The sequence below is a fragment of the Epargyreus clarus genome, unplaced genomic scaffold, assembly GCF_041222505.1.
Source record: "Epargyreus clarus isolate Ecla_fem2 unplaced genomic scaffold, WU_Ecla_fem_2.2 ptg000018l, whole genome shotgun sequence".
Taxonomy (NCBI): domain Eukaryota; kingdom Metazoa; phylum Arthropoda; class Insecta; order Lepidoptera; family Hesperiidae; genus Epargyreus; species Epargyreus clarus.
Window position 1 is genome coordinate 12,680,987 of NW_027332226.1, and position 18,781 is coordinate 12,699,767.

Consider the following 18,781-nt stretch of genomic DNA (forward strand, 5'->3'; position numbering starts at 1 on the left):
TAGGAATATCTAATCGTATCTGCGGTTGATTACAGATGTCCATGGGCGGCAGTAGCCACTTACCATCAGGTGGACTGCATGCTCGTCTGCTACTTCTATATTATAAAAAAAAAGCTGGAGTGATGGTCATGGTTACGATCGTCAAACGTATTTTAAGAGGTCAATGTAATCAAACAAGATCTAGTTTCTAGATGTTTATGACTCTACTAGATAAGATTTACACTTTCACGAAAATGGTTTTGCGACATACTCGTAGATAGCACTTTTAGGTCGAATTAAAATTTAAGGGAACCAGCATCGAATACATTATGTATTTAATATTATATGTTCTACTCGATACATAACCGTAGTAATAGTCTTCTATTATCTATATCTGTGTAATATTATCTGTATTACACTTTTCTCATTGGTCTATTACAATTTTGTAGGTTTTCTTACAAAAATATTGTTTATCGCCTGCAATGGAGCTAGTGCCTTCTAGTAACTAATCATTAATATTTTATTATTTCTATTTATGCTACATTTATTCATTATCACGTAGCCACATTTATATTAATAATACTTAGAATACTCTGCACTGAACTACTTTTTCCGCGCGGCTCTGTCTGCGTAAATCCTTGCATTTTGGGAAAAACTAAAGACGTGATATTTTGTATCACAATAATGTAATCTTTTTGATATACACGAGAACACAAAAAATATAATATCGGCAGCGAGCATTTGCAAGGTTATGCATAACAGTATAAAAATACTTATTTATGATTGCGTTTATCTGAAGAGACCATTTTTTTATTTCAATTATAACGGCACATCTTCGCTATGTAGGCAATGTCTTGTTATAAAAATATTTAAGACGTATTATATCAAGGTAATCATCGATATTTTTGATGTGAAACATCTATAGCCGCACGTAAAACCGATTTCTGGCGAGGCGACGCATGCCGTGGCGACGCGTCGCCGCGCTATATGATGGTATATACTCGTATATACAGTCTATATGCAGTAGTGTGTACGGTATGGCGACGCGTCGCCATGCGCAAAAATCGTAATATTTTATTTTATCATTATGACATATTTAGTTCCTATCACAATATGTTCTTTTCTGCATATTACTTTTACAAAATAATGTCGATGTTTCACATCTGCCAGGCGTCCCGTGACGGCTCACATTGTTTTTTTTCTTTAAATCATGTCATTTTCGTGTCACCGAATTGTTCTAGGGGACACCGGGACAGAGATGAAAACAGAACGGTCCCGTGCAAAATGGTATTTGTGGTGACTTAGCAATGAATACGTGTATTGCGCATGTACTAGATCCCGGATGTGACCTTATTATTGGCACTTAGTACAGTAGGTCGCGATTAGCGCGGCTTATCTGTGAAATGACTTAGAAAGCTGAAGGAAACAGTAATAGGTGTCGATAATAGTGCCGTATAGATATTTTATATAATATGTGACACTCACAGTTTGAGTACAATATAAGTATTTACGTACTGGGTACACTCAATAAAACTGTGTAAAGATTAGAATTATTGCATACAAATTCCTAATATAACGCACTAAGAAAATTTCGTTAATCTCCCAAGAGTACTAAAGAGTCTTAAGTCCTATATGTTTGAAATCTTAGAGACGTCTACGTCAACGGTGTATTTTACGAACTGAATTTCCTGTCTTAAGACAACCTAAATAAAATGAATCTTAGGAAACTAATTATAATTAGGAAACTTGAAAATTATTTTCTTACTCTGTATTTCTCGTTCACCTCCTATATCATCTACAGGAAGAAATGGAATGGAATGAACTTCCTCCCGAGGTATTCTCGGAGCCGGAGGATATAGAGTTCTTTCAAATAGCTGTAAAAGGGCCTTTCATTAATCCCGGAGATGCATTGATGACTCATCTAGTATAGCAAACGCCCATAGAAGACGACGATGTCTTTTCATCAGATAGCCCGTCTGCTATGTCGCTAGGTTTAAGTATATAAAAAAGATAAGTAAGGTTCAAATCCTAACCACACATGTAACATAATTATAATAATATTATGACATATTTATTTACAACGTGACATCTAAAACAATATTATCTATTTTCGATGACTGAAGACGTTATTTTTGTTGTTATCAATTGATGTTTTCGCATAACAATGTAAACATTCTTCGTGTACAATCCATACATATATGTAGGTACCTATTTGTTATCATTTGCGCAAGTAGGAATGTAGCTATACAATTGCTTATGATATACAGATTGGTTATAGCGATAATTTACTTCCCTGCTGTTGATTCATAACAAATAACTACTAGAAGTTAATATAAGAATTTAGGTCACTCGATTATATGATATAACTAAATTTCTAGCGTTTTTAACCTTTGTTTTGTTTTTTTTCGAGGGGGTTCAAAAGGTACCCGACGACGTGGGAGCGACGCCGGGTTATGTGGGATTTTTACCGCACTTAAACCCCCCCGTTGGCCGTACTCAGCGCTTGTTGGAGAACTCCGGGATCTCCGACGGAACACAACCGGAGTCCTCCAAGCGCGCTGCCCCGATCGGGCTTTGCCCTGGGGGAGTGTTTGTTCCTCCCACAATATCTGGAGATTACGACTGTATGTGACTACACATACCGCCGTCCTTCCCGGGGTAGTTTACTGGACGGTTCGAGCTCCCACTCTTGCCCCCCGCTACTCCGAAAGCCCCCTTTTTTCGCCTCTTACGACAGGCAGGGTACCGTAACCCTATTCTAGTCCCTAAAAGCGTGTTTTTAACCTACAAATAATATATACACTTGAATAACAATACACTACACTTTAATAGTCTTCGTAATCGCGCCATAAAAGGATTATAAGAATTTTATCGTTCTTAGCGAAATATTTTTAAAAAGAAATGTTTTATATTGCGCGTTTTTTCAAGTATGAATTTGGATTTTTATATTTTAATTATTCAATGATCATATAAGTGTATTATATCTGTATGAATTTAATTTTATATTTACTTATGGAAAGTACCTATACTATTCCTACTTTTTGTCACGATGCCAAAGGTTATCAGGAAGGACTCACTCAGCGATAACAAAGCCTTTTGTCCATATATTCTTTGACGTGGAGTAATCATTTATAATTTTTTCGTATGCCGATATAAAATACCAGCTATAGATTATAGATGAACACCTTTCTACATTTCCAATCCTGCCAGATGTTGAGAGTCAGTAACCTCACTACATCAGATGAGCTGCTGGCTTGTTTGCTATTTAGTTTTTACGCACGTAAAAGTTATACTCAGGTCAAAATTAAATGTGTTTAATAAATGAAAAAATATTGCGTATATCACATTAGTGTCCACATTGCTATACCCACATGCACAAGGAGTAAAACTACTAAATATTATTTTGTATTACAAAACAAAAAGATATTATGCAATGATTGGTATGTATCATATAACATCAAATATCTATAACACGGGGTCCAAAATGGGCCGAATTGCTTCGAGAAAAGAATGCATCGGCCGTGCCGCTTTTTTTGGCTTTGGCTCGACTTGGCGGAGGCACTGCCGTGCCTCCAGATAATTACTTCCGTCTATACTTTTCTGCAAACAATGCAACATTTACAAGCCAACTTCATGGTGTCGATTTTATATGTAGATGTAAAAATTCATTTCACATTCTTAATATCTTAATAAAGGAAGTGTAAAACCATCAATGTTATTCTAAAGGCAGTCGCATGAATTAATGTCGATTGATAACCAGCTCTCGGCGTCGTCAAAAGTTGCACTATTCATATGTAAATTTAAAATTAAATTTGGTTTGTAAATCGCATTAGGAAGCATGACGTTACTGTTTTGTTTGTTTTGACATTTGTATATCGGAACTCCGGCAGCACCACCGCCACACCTATTTCTGCCTAATAACAGCAGTGTTATCGCTACTGTGTTCGAGTTTGAAGGGTGCAGTAAGGGAGACATACATTTCCGAAGCATTCCAACTTAGTCCTCAGGGGTAACAACGTAACCGTGACCGACCTCGGGTAAGACTCTAATCTTATCTGAGGTTGATTACAGATGATGGCAGTGGCTATTCACCATCTGACTACATGCTCATTTGCTACTCCTATTATAAAAACACCAAAACTGAATCATTAACACAGAGATACAACTGAGGAGGTCCTTGCCCGCCACAGACAATGCAAACAAAGAACACGTGTCAAGTTTGGTTCCGTCGCAGGGGCGCAAGTTATCGCGGGTCAGTGAACGCGTGACGTCAACACAGCTGATAGCGAATATAGGCCGTGGAGAACCGAATTATTGGCACATCAGCCCTCGTATCTGTAGTTCTAGATTTATCGTTCAAACTGGCTTTTTATTTGATTAAGCAGTCCACTTGAGGGTAAATTGACACTGCCGCCCATGAACATCTGTAATTAACTCTATATAGAACAAGAGGTCCATCTGAAGTCAATTGCAGTACACTTGATGGTAAATGGTTTGAAGGTGGTAGAACCTTTTGTGGTTCGACTCCGGCGGCACCACCGCCACACCTATTTCTACCTAATAACAGCAGTGTTAGGAGCTGCTGTGTTCCGGTTTGAAAGGTGTGGTAAGGGAGATGGACTTTTCCGAGGCGTTCCAGCTTAGTCCTCAGGGGTAGCGGCGCACCTGTGGCGGACCTCGACAAAAAAATGGTTAAATGCCGCCAATCTGTGGCCAAATATATGTAAATGTCACGAAATGGATAGTTTAGTCCAAGATGGTCGTTTCATATGTAAGTCAAATTGCAGTGAATGTATTAGAGTGCTCTATCATATATAAGCTTACGAAATCTGTAGTTTAGTCCGAAGTTTCGGGTGTTTCCTGCTCCGGTACACTTAAGCCCGATAATGCTTAGTAATATTTACCAATGTTTTTTCTTCCAAAGTACCAACTTGACGATATTTTACTTTCAAAAATTTTAAAATTTTGAAGTTTGGTTTTCAAAATTGATTCCTAACCGGCGTTAGACCTCCGTTACTGACGGGACGGGTAATGCACGATTTCATAACTTATTAATATATTCTGTATGGTCACACTCACAATGGTATTTCTCTAAAATGACAATTTATAAAGTTGAAATTAATGTCAAATTATTTTTAACGTAGATCACATTAATGAAGATACCAATATACCTAACTAGTATTCAAAGCCTTAACCTTTGAATATCGATACAAACAGCATTACCTAGTGTGTAGGAACATTTGTCCATATTGAGCTGTCAAACTAGTTGACACTGAATGACGCTGAATAGCGAATTTAAGTGAAGCCAGCTTAAAGTAAATAATGAAATATTTATTACACAATAAATTATTTACTTTAAATGGCCATTGCGAGTGACCTTGTATTATGTACAGTAGTAGTAGGAACATTTCTCATCTACACCGTATATCCTTCATATCAGAAAGCCATGGGCAATGCAACTTTAAGGTAGAAATAAGTAATGCGAAACAATTGTTCTACAGAATACAGATAGTACTATGTAAGGATATATCGATTTCAATAATATCCACCCTTGAGTATCGACATTAAAGTCGATTAAATAATAACCGATGTGATATTCTCATTTGAATGATCGATATTATCTATATAGTTTGCCTTCGATATAAATATCGATTTATATCGATAATTTCACAAACTACATGCCTAACAAAGAGTTCTATCGTAGATCCTTATACTGTGGTTCTACCTTGAGATACGAATGACTACTTGGTGTAGGAATAAAGAAACAACCAGTTGTTTTCTTAATGAATCAGTTATGAAAAAATATCAACGTCTTACCGTCTTGAAATTGCGAAATATGTATATTATTATGATAGAAGTCTACGGAGCTTCATGAATAATAATATTATAAAATAAAAACATTAAGTTGTTATCATAGAGTATCATAAGAAGTCAAGCAAGGGTAAAATTCCAATTTTCCCTGTACCTCAGTCGTGTAGTGTGATCATGCATGGTTTTAAAAAGTAGTATTTGTTACTTCAACTATAAAAGTCACATTGATCAAAGTTACTAGAATCGCTGGTATTAAGTAGGAATAATCCTACCTGGGTTGCCAACTTGATTTAAAGAAAAATGCTTCTCACAAAGACATTTCAAAAATATAGTAGTACTTTAGGATACATCTTTTACTAATCATTTCTTTTTTTCTCTTTATGGAAAATATCTTTATCCTAAAAAAACATTATTTGCATACAAACTAATATCGGTAACATCCGACTTCAGATTATGTGATGACTTCGTACCTCCAAACAAAGAGGAGGAAGACTTAAAACATTACAATTTGTTCCGTATCAGTTCATATTTTATTCATGGCGTCACCGACGATATTACCAATTGTTGTAAACCGCTACGACCACGACCTATGCAAATCACGTGTCATACGGATTATAGTAACATATCTCTAAATATTTCGCATAATTATTGTATTTTTTGACGCAAATAAAAAAAAGTTTAGATACAAAAATAATTTAATTTAAATAAATTATTTAAGTGTTTGTGTTCGTACACGTCATTTTCAAAACTGCTTAATAGACTTTAATAAAGTTTGGCCATGTAATACACATGGCCAAATTTTATTGAAGTTGATTTTATTGACTTCAGTTTGGAAGATACCTTCCCACTAATTTTCGAGTAATATGGAGTAACAATGCATCTATAGCCAACGCATGTATTCTTTAAATACAACATTTTCCGTTAAATTGTTTAATTCGTCGGCGTCCAAATTTGTAACGACTACACTATTTGTTTTTAATTTAATTAATTTTAATGCATAATATATTATGCAGTACACAAATATGTAGTTGATTTACAACTAAATCATAAAGGGATTTAAACTATCTTATCAGCGTAAAACGCAAGATTAAGTAAAATTTAATCAAGGACAAATTTCATCAGTGTATCCTGTTTTAAAATATCGGTACTGATAAAATATTTTTCAGTTTGCACAATCGGTTGCCAAATCGATATATTTTTTTATAACCACACATAATGTTTCGTCATTGTCGTCAACGCACTACTGCCGCGCTGCTGCGCAAGGGTCTTCTCTCAACGTTAAGGCTTTAGGCCATAATCTATAGTGCTGGCTAAGTGCGGATTTTTTTAAGAATTGTTAAAGGTGTTGTTTCACCTGTTTCCCGCAATGTTTCCTTCGCCATTTATGCATATGATAATAAATCATTTCAAATATACACACAACTTTTTAAAGTAGTAGAACTCTTTGTGGTTCAACTTAGGAGATGCTACCGTCACACTAATTTGTACCTAATAACAACAAGTTATTTAGTTAAGATTTGGAGGGTCTGTCTCCCTTAAAGATACTTATCTGAAGTGTTTCAACTAAGACCTCATGGGTAGCAAAACATCTACTATATTTCTGTATCCTGTAGCCAACATCAGGTAGGAAATTTCTACCTAATTCTGTTCTGGAGTAGATTCGAAATCCATGATTGGCAGCAGCCAATTACCATTAAGCTAGGCATTTTCGCTTGCTCGTTGAACAAATGTAAAATCAAATGTCGAATCTCGGGCCTCGGTTGAGTTAAGTTTCCGTATAAATCAAATACATAAACTTACTGAAAATGTTTGATCGTTCTATGTGAAGTATATTTAATAGCCAGCCTTAGTCGAACTCTACACGTATGGCATAAATGGTATGATATGAATGAACCATTTAACTCCAGTTCGCGTTAAGCATGTGCTAATCGCTGACGTGCAGGGTTATCTCGTGGACCACGGAAACCCTTGCGAGAAGGGGTCAGATGTACAAGTAAATATAAGTATAATAAATAAATAGATATTAACTTGTAGTTTTCTTAGAGTAGGTATCTTTTTAATTGATTATTTTAATTACTTCTTCCTGTTTATGTAATGGTAAGTTTAATAAATCTTTGATTGTCAAATGATGCATGTACAAAATTTTGTAATGTAATGACAGCTTTACAAGTTTTTATTAAATTAAATTTCCTCGTTTCTTATTAAGTATGTGAGGGTTAAATCTTTCAATGTAAATTCGAACCAGTTAACCCCAATCAGATGAGCTGTTTTTTGCGCACACGTTTTATTTGGATTACAAACATGATTATAGCTTAGTCATTCGAAATGTAATATATCAAGAAACCAATTTTTATATACACGTTCATGATATAAATCTCAAATAAAAGGGTTTTCTGAGAAGAGTATGATAAAAAAATCGTTTTTAAATCTTTTAAATTTACATTTATTTCTTTTATTTACAATTTTGTATTACCTAATCCAATTACCTAATCCTGGTCTCTAATTTATTTACCAACATTTCTTTATGAATATACTTAATACCTAACAACTATCAAGATAATAGATAAGGTATTGTAAAAGATAACACGTGCTCAAATTAATATTATCGGACAAAGTGTCATTGCATCATTACACTTGAAGTTAGTGATAATAAACATAAAGTACGCATTGTATACTTCAAAAAATAGTAAGACTAAAGTATTCATATACACAAATTTTGCTAAGTATTGGTACATTTTCGCTAAGTAAACATTTTCAAATCGTGTATTTCTTAGCATCTAGAAGTCATTAAGAACAATGTCATATCACTTACATAAGTACTTAATTATTCATTTTATGTGTTAATCTTCTTGTATAATCCTTTTTAATAAGATTTTCCTTATAAACTCGAACATGCCACAATGCCGTAAAATTAATTTCATGCACTTTTATGATTCCGATACTCTACGATATCAAAACTATTTGACGACCCGCGTGGCGGAGCGGTCACCATACCGGTCTGACGCGCCAAGGGTCCCGGGTTCGATCCCCGGCCAGACAGATATCTGAATAATGAATTTAGATTTCTGTTTCTGGGTCTGGGTGTTTGTGTATTGGTCTATGTGTGTGTCCATGGCACCCACGACACAGGGAATCCTAGTGTGATGCTGTGAGTGTAAAAAGCGTTTGTTTGTTTGTACGATATCAAAAGTTATGGTTATGTACATTGGTCGATACCAGTTTTGTTCCACTAAATCGATCAATTCGTTCGGTCATACATTATGTTAAAGTACTAAACGAGAACTTCAAGAACACTATTTTGCGATTTAATATAATGACGTCACAGTTAGGGGCAGACCAACATATGACTGCAAGAGCAATGTTACTAGGCCAAGCGGTTTATATGTGCATATGTGCAATGTTTATGATCGCACAAACCGGTCCAATGTTTGTATGTAGTTGGCCAACTAGTCTCACAAACATTTGTGAGGTTGGCAGTGTATGTGACAAATAAACAAATCGACGAGTTCAATGACTTCGGAAATTTCTGCTCACGCTGCATAATTTTTCACCGGGTTATGTTAAAATTATGAATAGCAAATACGTCGGTTTTGAAATCGCTACCATCGCATTCTTAATATTAATAATAGAAGTGATTACAATTACTCCACACATATTTTAATAATAATGTTTACTTATACTTACAAGACTCACACTTACCAGGGTACCAGGTACACCAGGGTATTAACAATATTGCAAATGAAGTTGAAAATATTATAATAATCGGAAAAAAATAGTTCATATTGGGTAAATAACTTACCTGATTACGTATTGGAACAAGTTTTTACAATCGAACTAGTGAAAGAATCATCGAAGAATAAATTCCTTTATTTCTTCATTATTTTCTCGCAGGATCAAAACAAATTCTTCACGGTGTAAATGGTCGGTTGCGGCCGCGACAGCTGGTCGCCATCATGGGGCCGTCGGGCGCCGGTAAATCCACCTTGCTGGACGTGTTGTCCGGCTACCGGATCACTGGCGTCGGTGGCGCCATCTTCATCAACGGCAGAGGAAGAGTGATGAGTAAGTAACTTTACATTAAAAAAACCATTGCTATGAAAGCTCCCCAAACGAGGTTTTACTTTAATCGCTTGAATATGCAGTTAATGGAAAATGTGCAGGAAGATTTCCTATTTAACCTTATAATATGAGTGTTAAGAGCTGCTGTGTTCCGATTTGAAAAGTATGTAATGGAGTCATACTTATCCGAGGCGTCCCATCTTAGTCCCCAGGTGTCGCCACGCATCTGTGGCCGATCTCAAGTAGGACGGTAATTTTACCTGACAATAATTATAAATTAACGTTAACGGCAGTAACCACTTACCTCCCATGAGATGCTCGGCTGCTACTCGGCTACGTTTACTGATATAATTAAACCAAATGACCACCAAATAAAATCTAACTATTTTCTATAACAATTAAGTATTATTAAGTTAATCGCATGTGCGACTAATGATTTTAATACTTTAATTATAAATACAAATTGTGGAATTAAAAACAAAAACGTAAAATGCTATTGTTGATACATTAAATGTTCTAAATTGAACACATAATATAAAAAGATCTCTAACTTTTTTTATTTTATATTAATTAACATCTCGAGTCATAATTAAACTGACGCATTGGACAGACTGGTTTTAGATTTAGGTTATGATATGATTAGTACATATCGAGTATTTGGCTATAATATGGTCCATATTACAAACACTCAAAAATAACCCACCTTATGAAGAGTGTTTAAAAGTGTAATTAAAAAAATCATTACACATGCTATGACGTAACGTAAGTATACTTAAAGTAAGAATATTAAACATGTTAATTATTTAATTTATATTATGTTAATCAACAAGATGGACAGAGGCATACATATAAATATTATTTTAATGAGCCAAAACTTAATTTCACACTCTGACGATTTCGATGAAAATAAAAAAATATTCATTGTCACTTTTACTAAAATAAAATATTACTGTGTACTTTTTACTTACTTTTTCATGCTTAATAAATTAATGTTTAAAGGTGGTAGAATCCTTTCTGGTACGACTCCGGCGGCACCACAGCCACCCCTATTTCTACCTAATAACAACAGTGTTAATCGCTGCTGTGTTTTGGTTCAGTTAGGAAAGTCATTTTATCTGAGATTGTTACAGATGTCGACGGGCGGCAGTAGCCACTTACCATCAGGTGGACTGCATGATCGTCTTCTACTCCTATATTATAAAAAATGTATCTGTTACAGAAAACTTCAAAAGGATGTCTTGTTACATTCAGCAAGATGACAGACTGCAGGGGTTGCTCACAGTGGGAGAAAATATGTTCCTAGCTGCAGACTTGAAGCTGCCGACGAATCTTGACAAGTACGAAAAAGGAGAAGTGGTAAGAACTCATAATTCTGCTTAACTACCAGGTAATAATAACTCACCAAGCGTTCGCTAACCCATTACAGTCCCACTGCTGGGCATGGGACTCGTCTCGAAATAAAATGGTTTAGGCCTATGGCCTGAACAAACATCTGAAAGGTATGTGTGTACTATGCACACATACCTTTCAAACGTTTTTTTCAAGATCTCTCAGGTATGCAGGTTTCCTCGCGATGTTTTCCTTCACCGTTTAAAGAAGTAATAATTTGTAACACACATATAACTCCGAAAAAAGAGATGTCTAGGATTAGAACCTCGGACCACTCGATTGAGAGTTACAACCACCAAGCTATCACTGCCTTGCTATCACCAAGTTAGCGAGCCAAAATTTTGGAATTAACACGAATCTGTAAGTCCATGTTCAATCAGGTTTCTGAGCAAGATAAGTGCAAAGTCTACACGCTCAGTATTATATATGCATATGACGTAGGTATGCGTAGACATAAAAGACGTCATACACTTTTGAAAATATAAATAAGAACAAAGAACAGAAAATATAAAAAAGAATCAGCTATGTGCGTACGTACCTCAGTTATATGGTCCTTAGCTGTAAGTTTGCTTAGAAACAGGCTTAGGTACTATATGTCTAATATGTAAAACTCTCAGAAGCATATCTAGAATGCACCGCATTCCAGAAACTCACGCATCAGTATGCTCGCTGTTTTGAAGGTGGTAGAACCCTTTGTGGTTCGACTCCAGCGGCACCACCGCCACACCTATTTCTACCTCATAACAGCAGAGTTAAGCGGTTCTGTCTTCTGAGATGAAGGGTGTGGTAAGAGAGACATATTATTCCAAGGCGTTTCAGCTTAGTCCTCAGGAGTAGCAGCGCATCTGTGGCCGACCTCAGGTAGCAATATCTAATCCTATCTAGGGTTGATTACATGGGCGGACGTCCATGGGCGGCAGTAGCCACTGACCATCAGGTGGACTGCATGCTCGTCTGCTACTCCTATATTATAAAAAAAACGACATCCTATGTTTGTATTACGCTATATTATTATGCTTTCTGCGAGTAAGTTCTGTTCTGTTTTTCAAATTGATTAATTTCATAATAACTACTCGTAATACATACTTTTTCTGCTACTTTCAGATAGAAGATATCCTGACGAACTTAGGTTTATACGAACACATGAACACCCGCGGCTCACAGCTCTCCGGTGGACAGAGGAAACGGCTATCAATCGCTCTGGAGCTAATCAACAACCCTCTAATCATGTTCCTTGATGAGCCTACCACGTAAGTATACTTCTACTGCTAATATTAGACGTGTTTTGGTAGATTCTTTCGTGTAATATTTATCAATACGAATATGAGGAGTTCAAAAAGAATCCGTAGGGCAGCGATGCACCTGTAATCGACTGCAAATCTCTTGTCGTCTTGTAATATGTGAAGTACTTTTCAATTGCCGGATATCAAAGTTGTAAGCAATAGATGGATTATCGGTTCACCAGACATCGTTTTACCTAATATATAATTTAAGATCTCAATATTAATTTCAACACTCGTTATTGATCCCCGGGGTCGCATCTTTTCACCTGAGATGCTGGTTATTACAAAGTCATAAGCATGCATTTATGTATTAAATTTTCAAAAAATCAAAAATGCGTCTACGTAATTTATTTTTTATATGTAACCTAACGATAAGGCAGACGGGCTACCTGATGGAAAGCAGTCACCGTCGCCTATGGACATTTGCAACACCAGAGGAGTCGCCAATGCGTCGCCGGCTTTGAAGGAGAGCTCTTTTTACACCCCTCTTGAAGAGCCCCAGTTCATAGTCCTGAGGGAATATCTCAGGGAGTAATTGACTTTCTCCTTTTTTTCAAACATTTAATTTTTGAACTCATCGTACAATTACGATGCTATGACGTCTTATGTCGAGAGTACGAGATACTTACCAGTAATTTAACTATTTTAATTCTATTTCCAGAGGTTTGGACAGTTCATCGTGCACACAAGTGGTCCAGCTGTGCCGCAGCCTGGCGTCCCAGGGCCGCACCATCGTGTGCACGGTGCACCAGCCCTCCGCCTCCCTGTTTGCGCTCTTCGACCACGTGTACGTGCTCGCTGCCGGACACTGCCTCTACCAGGGCACCACCAAGAACCTGGTGCCGTATCTCGAACAAGCTGGTGTTCCGTGCCCGATTTATCACAATCCTGCTGATTATGGTAATTATAATCTTTAATCCTCTAGCGGTTTAAGGGGGAGCGGAAGGGGCGGTCCGCCCCTGGACCCCGATCCTGGGGGCCTCCAAACACAGTTGCTAAAAAAAGTTCCAGAACCAGTATCAGTCAGCGAAATAAAACGGTCACCGAATCACAGGCGAACTTTTTACACTGGGTGCCTCCATTCAAGATTCCACCGATGATTCCACTGCTTGTATCCACCGATGATTTAGATTTGTAGAGTTAAAAAGTATTTTACTAAATAAGTTATAGTACCAAAGTTATAAGTAATTTTAGACTGTTTTCATTCGCAAACCTTTTTCAAGATTTCAACTGAGAACAATAAATAAGAGTTGCGACCCCACAAACTGTTTAGCTTTACACTAAACCTCCCTTAATATTAAAAAAAAAACTGCATCCTCCGACTTTTGCACGCTAGAACCAACAAATTGCAACATTTTAAAGAACTTTTACATTGATGCCATTTCCGATCTTAATAATCGTTTGGCTTAATAATATTTCGGAGCAACTCTTTACCAATTCGTGATAAGTCTTGGATGCCACTTTTCCTCCCCATACATAATAAAATATGTAGTATCTTCTAAACTTAATTGCTTTGAATACGTTATCGAAGTCCCGTTAATTGCCTTATCAATCGAAACGTTGTCTACAATATAAACTCGTTAGAATATCTCATTTCGAACTCACGTGGATACCACGGTAAATATTTGACGGACATTTATATAAAATAAACTGGAAAAGTAAATAATTCGATAATGTTACTTAGTGGACTGAACACGTGACTTACATTACAAGGACTGTAATTTATGTAGATTAATGTAATTGATTACTGGTTACTTTATTTATTAACTCATGAACGATTATATATAATGATTTGCTAATATTCTATTGTATTATATTTCTTAGAAAGTCAATTTACCTTTGTGAATAGAATAGATGTATACATCGAAGGTAGTAGAATCCTCTGTAGTTCGACTCCGGCGGCACCACCGCCACACCTATTTCTGCCTAATAACAGTGTTAAGCGTTGCTATGTTTTTCGGCAGACAAACTTTTTCGAGGCATTCCAGTTTAGTCTCCAGGGGTAGCGGCGCATCTGTGCCCGACCTCAGGTAGGAATCTTAATGGTGGTTGATTATAGATGACTGTGGGCGGCGGTGACCACTTACAAGGTAGACTGGATGCTTGTCTGCGACTCTTATGTTATAAGAAAAAAAATCCAATTGAATCGGGTTTTTGGCTGCAGGCATATCCTTCGGATAATTTACCTGCCCTTTTAGACAACTTGACATTATCAATGTGTACACGAATCCTAGAATATTAATAAAAGCGTGTTAAAAAAGAATAAAATTGTTACTTAATAAAACGTTTTTCTTTCTAGTTATCGAATTAGCCTGTGGAGAGTACGGCGAAGACAAAATCGACCTCCTCACGACAAAAGCCGAAAATGGGAAAGCTTTGGACTGGTTCGAGGAAAGTGACTCCATACCCACGATGGAGGGTCTTCGGAAGACGTACCCTCTCAGCGCTCTGAGGGAACTGGAGTCTGGGGCTGGTGATGAGGAGACTCCGCAGTCGAATCAACGATCGGTGCTTATAAGGAGAGGCTTTTTGAAAGCGAAACGGGACCCTGTAAGTATACATTTAATGCAAGTTACTTATTATTATACTTTTTACAAACAGTTACTGTTCCACTGTTGGGCACGGGTCTTCTCTCTTAATGAGAATGATAACGCCATAGTCTACCGTGTTGCCAAAGTATAGATTGGTAGACTTCACACACTTTTGAGAACTATTTCTTCAAAGATCTCTAAGGCGTGCAGATTGATAGGTGGTAGAACCCTTTGTGGTTCGACTCCGGCGGCACTACCATCACACCTATTTCTGCCTCATAGCAGCAGTGTTAAACGCTGCTGTGTTCTGGTTTGAAGGGTGTGGTAAGGTAGATATACTTGTCCGAGGCGTTCCAGCTCAGTCCTCAGGGGTAGCGGTGCATCTGTGGCCGACCTCAGGTAGGAATATCTAATCCTATCTAGGGTTGAATACAGATGTCCACGGGCTCCAGTAGACACTTGCCTTCACATGGACTACTACTCTTACATAAAAAAATATGATAAGGTACGATTTACCCCCATTCTATGCTAGTATTTCTGTATCTTCCCCAGACATTAACCCACCTTCGTATCCTCGTGAACGTGGTGGTGGGCATCATGCTGGGCTCGCTGTTCATCAACGCGGGCAACGAGGGCTCCCGCGTCATCGAGAACTACAACCTGCTGTTCGCCATCCTCATGCACCACATGATGTCGCCGATGATGCTCACCATCCTAACTTGTAAGTTGCACAACTTTACCGATAAGGAATAAACTCGATTATTCGATTACTCGGTCGAGAAAACCAACTGCTTAATGTACCTTATGTGACTCCCACAATTTCGACGACTCCAACGACACCTCATATCTTAAAATCCGTCAGTCAGAGTTGTATTAGAAGCCAAAGTATGAGACATAAATACACATATACATCATCATCAACCCATTACTGTCCCACTGCTGGGCACGGGTCTCCTCTCAGAGTGAAAAGGATCAGGCCATAGTCCACCGCGCTTGGCAATTGCGTATTGGTAGAGACTTCACATATCTTCGAGTTTTTTTTTTTTATAAATCTCTGGTATGCAGGTTTCCTCACGATGTTATCCTTCACCGTTTAGGAAGTGATAATTTATTTCTAATACGCACATAACTTTGAAAAATCAGAGGTGCGTGCGTGGGATTTGAACCTCGGACCCCTCGATCGAGAGGCCGAGTTTCTTAACCATTTACATTTACTCACTAGGCTATCACTGCCGCATTTCCTGCCGAGTTTCCTAACCACTAGGCTATCACTGCACATACATCGTAGGCTAGCAAAACCTTCGGCAGTGGAGTAACAAAATTTATGATCAATACTGACGAACCACTTGGTCATCATGCCGGGTCTTGCCTCGGTCAGACAGAATTCTGAATAATATTAGATTTTCTTATAGCTCAGGGATTTTATGTATTCCTTTCTGTGGGTGATAACTAGGGAAGGAGACGGAAGAATCTGTCGTTGAATTGTCGCATCCTTTGAGTGGTACTTCAGGTCCTATCAGGTTCAGGTTCTATCTGGAGTTTGTAATTAATATCAATAAGCGACAGTGACCACTTATCATAAGGTAGACTGCAAGCTGGTTTCCTTCTCCAATCTTATAAAAAAGAGACCATAGTACTATCACTGATTGAAGAATAAAATCAGTAACAAAGATTCCGCTCTTTACTTGATATTTTTGTGTTTCCAGTCCCAGCTGAGATGTCAATTCTATCAAAAGAACACTTCAACAGATGGTACTCCTTAGGATCGTACTACATATCCATTACGATCGTCGATTTGCCCATATCGGTAAGTAGATTTTAATATTTTTATGATTTTGTGACACTTGTTATGATTTTATTCTACAAGAGCTGGTCTGTGCAAAGTAAAAGCTTTGTCGTTCGACGCCGGCGTTACAACAGCAGACGATTACAGTGTTAAGCGTTCTGCGCGTTGACTTGAAGAATGTACTAAGGAAGACACTATGAGGATGAGGAATTTCTAATTAGTCTTCATGGGTAGCGGCTCATCTGTAGCCGATCTTAGGTAGGAATCTAATCTTATCTGGGGTATATGACAGATGTCCATAAGCGGCAGTATTAACTTACCATCAAGTGGATTGCATGCTCACCTGCTACTTTTATTGTATTAAAAAAATCTGTCTACTAAAATAGTGGATTTAACGCATTAGAGATGTGTGGAGTCAGACTGTAATTTTTAAGTTCTTTTTTATAATATTGGAGTAGCAGACGAGCATACAGTCCACCTGATGGTAAGTGGCTACTGCCGCCCATGGACATCTGTAATCAACCACAGATAGGATTAGATATTCCTAACTGAGGTCGGCCACAGACGCGCCGCTACCCCTGAGGACTAAGCTGGAACGCCTCGGAAAAGTCTGTCTCCCTTACCACACCCTTCAAACCAGAACACCGCAGCTTTTAACACTGCTGTTATTAGGTAGAAATAGGTGTGGCGGTGGTGCCAACGGAGTCGAACTACAAAGGGTTCTACCACCTTCATATGTGTCACACCAGCCTGCGTGTAATGCATTTGTTTAACCATTTTTGTAATCTATCCTTAATCCGCAGATAGTATCGTGCGCGATCTTCAGCGTGATAGTGTACACGATGTCGTCGCAGCCGCTGACGGCGGCGCGCTTCGGCATGTTCTTCGCGATCTCGCTCTACACCGTGCTCGTCGCGCAGAGCTTCGGGCTGATGGTCGGAGCTGCTTTTAATGTTGTTGTGAGTATTCTTGTGTTTTTGAGACCCTTAGTATGAGTACTTAACGCTTATTTACCCTTAGTAAGGGTACTTACCCTTAGTATGAGTTTTTACGTTTTTACAAAAATGACTGTTTTGGTATTTGTTTACGTATTTGCCAATCAGCGCCCTTAGCGGATTGTATCGGAACTGATTGGAAATATATGGGAAATACGTAAACAAAAACAAAAAACAGCCATTTTTGTCAAAACGTTAAAACTCATACTAAGGATACTGATTAGTGTTAATAAGCTGAAGTCCGTTGTTTGGCAAGGCTTTTTTTTTAAATAAGCGTTTAATCTCAACTATGGCGTGGCGGAGCGGTCACCATACCGAACTGACGCGCAGAGGGTCCCGGGTTCGATCCTCGGCCAGACAGATATTATCTAAATGATGAATTTAGGTTTCTGTTTCTGGGTCTGGGTGTTTGTGAATTTGTCTCTGTGTGTGTCCATAGCTGCAAGATGGCGCCGCAATCGCAAATTATTTAAAACGCCGCACAAAAAACATGGCAACAAATTACATTAATGCGTAACTATTAAGTAAAGCTATGCACCCACAGCTTGTTAAAGGGAGGCAAAAAGAGATTCTTTTAAAATCGAAGTCAATCTGCTAGTTTATATAAATATGTCGTTTTCTCATTCACAGAACGGCACTTTCCTGGGGCCAACTCTCTCCGTGCCAATGATGATGTTTGCCGGCTTCGGAGTGACCTTACGAGACCTTCCGCCGTACCTCTACTGGGGTTCCTATATATCATATCTGCGTTATGGGTTGGAGGGCTACATCAACGCCATCTATGGGCTCGATCGGGAACAACTCGAGTGCAACGAGGCTCTGTACTGCCATTACAGGTAATATAAAATGAATTTGGTGGACACACAGCTGTGCGTCTAAATATTATATCCATATGTATTTTTTTTATAAAATTGAAGTGACAAGCGAAATTGCAGTGCACCGAGATAA

General features: G+C 37.9%; 1 protein-coding gene across 1 annotated transcript in view; it reads left to right on the plus strand.

Moving 5' to 3' along the window:
• Positions 1–18,781, plus strand: part of LOC140749599 (ATP-binding cassette sub-family G member 1) — a 52,504-nt gene that overhangs the window by 32,129 nt on the left and 1,594 nt on the right. Inside the window, exons 2-10 of the mRNA XM_073082706.1 lie at positions 9,682–9,852; positions 11,069–11,205; positions 12,343–12,488; positions 13,183–13,421; positions 14,821–15,071; positions 15,605–15,773; positions 16,759–16,859; positions 17,642–17,797; positions 18,464–18,669. Of these exons, the coding sequence (XP_072938807.1) occupies positions 9,682–9,852; positions 11,069–11,205; positions 12,343–12,488; positions 13,183–13,421; positions 14,821–15,071; positions 15,605–15,773; positions 16,759–16,859; positions 17,642–17,797; positions 18,464–18,669 (1,576 nt within the window). The remainder of the gene's footprint in view (positions 1–9,681; positions 9,853–11,068; positions 11,206–12,342; positions 12,489–13,182; positions 13,422–14,820; positions 15,072–15,604; positions 15,774–16,758; positions 16,860–17,641; positions 17,798–18,463; positions 18,670–18,781) is intronic.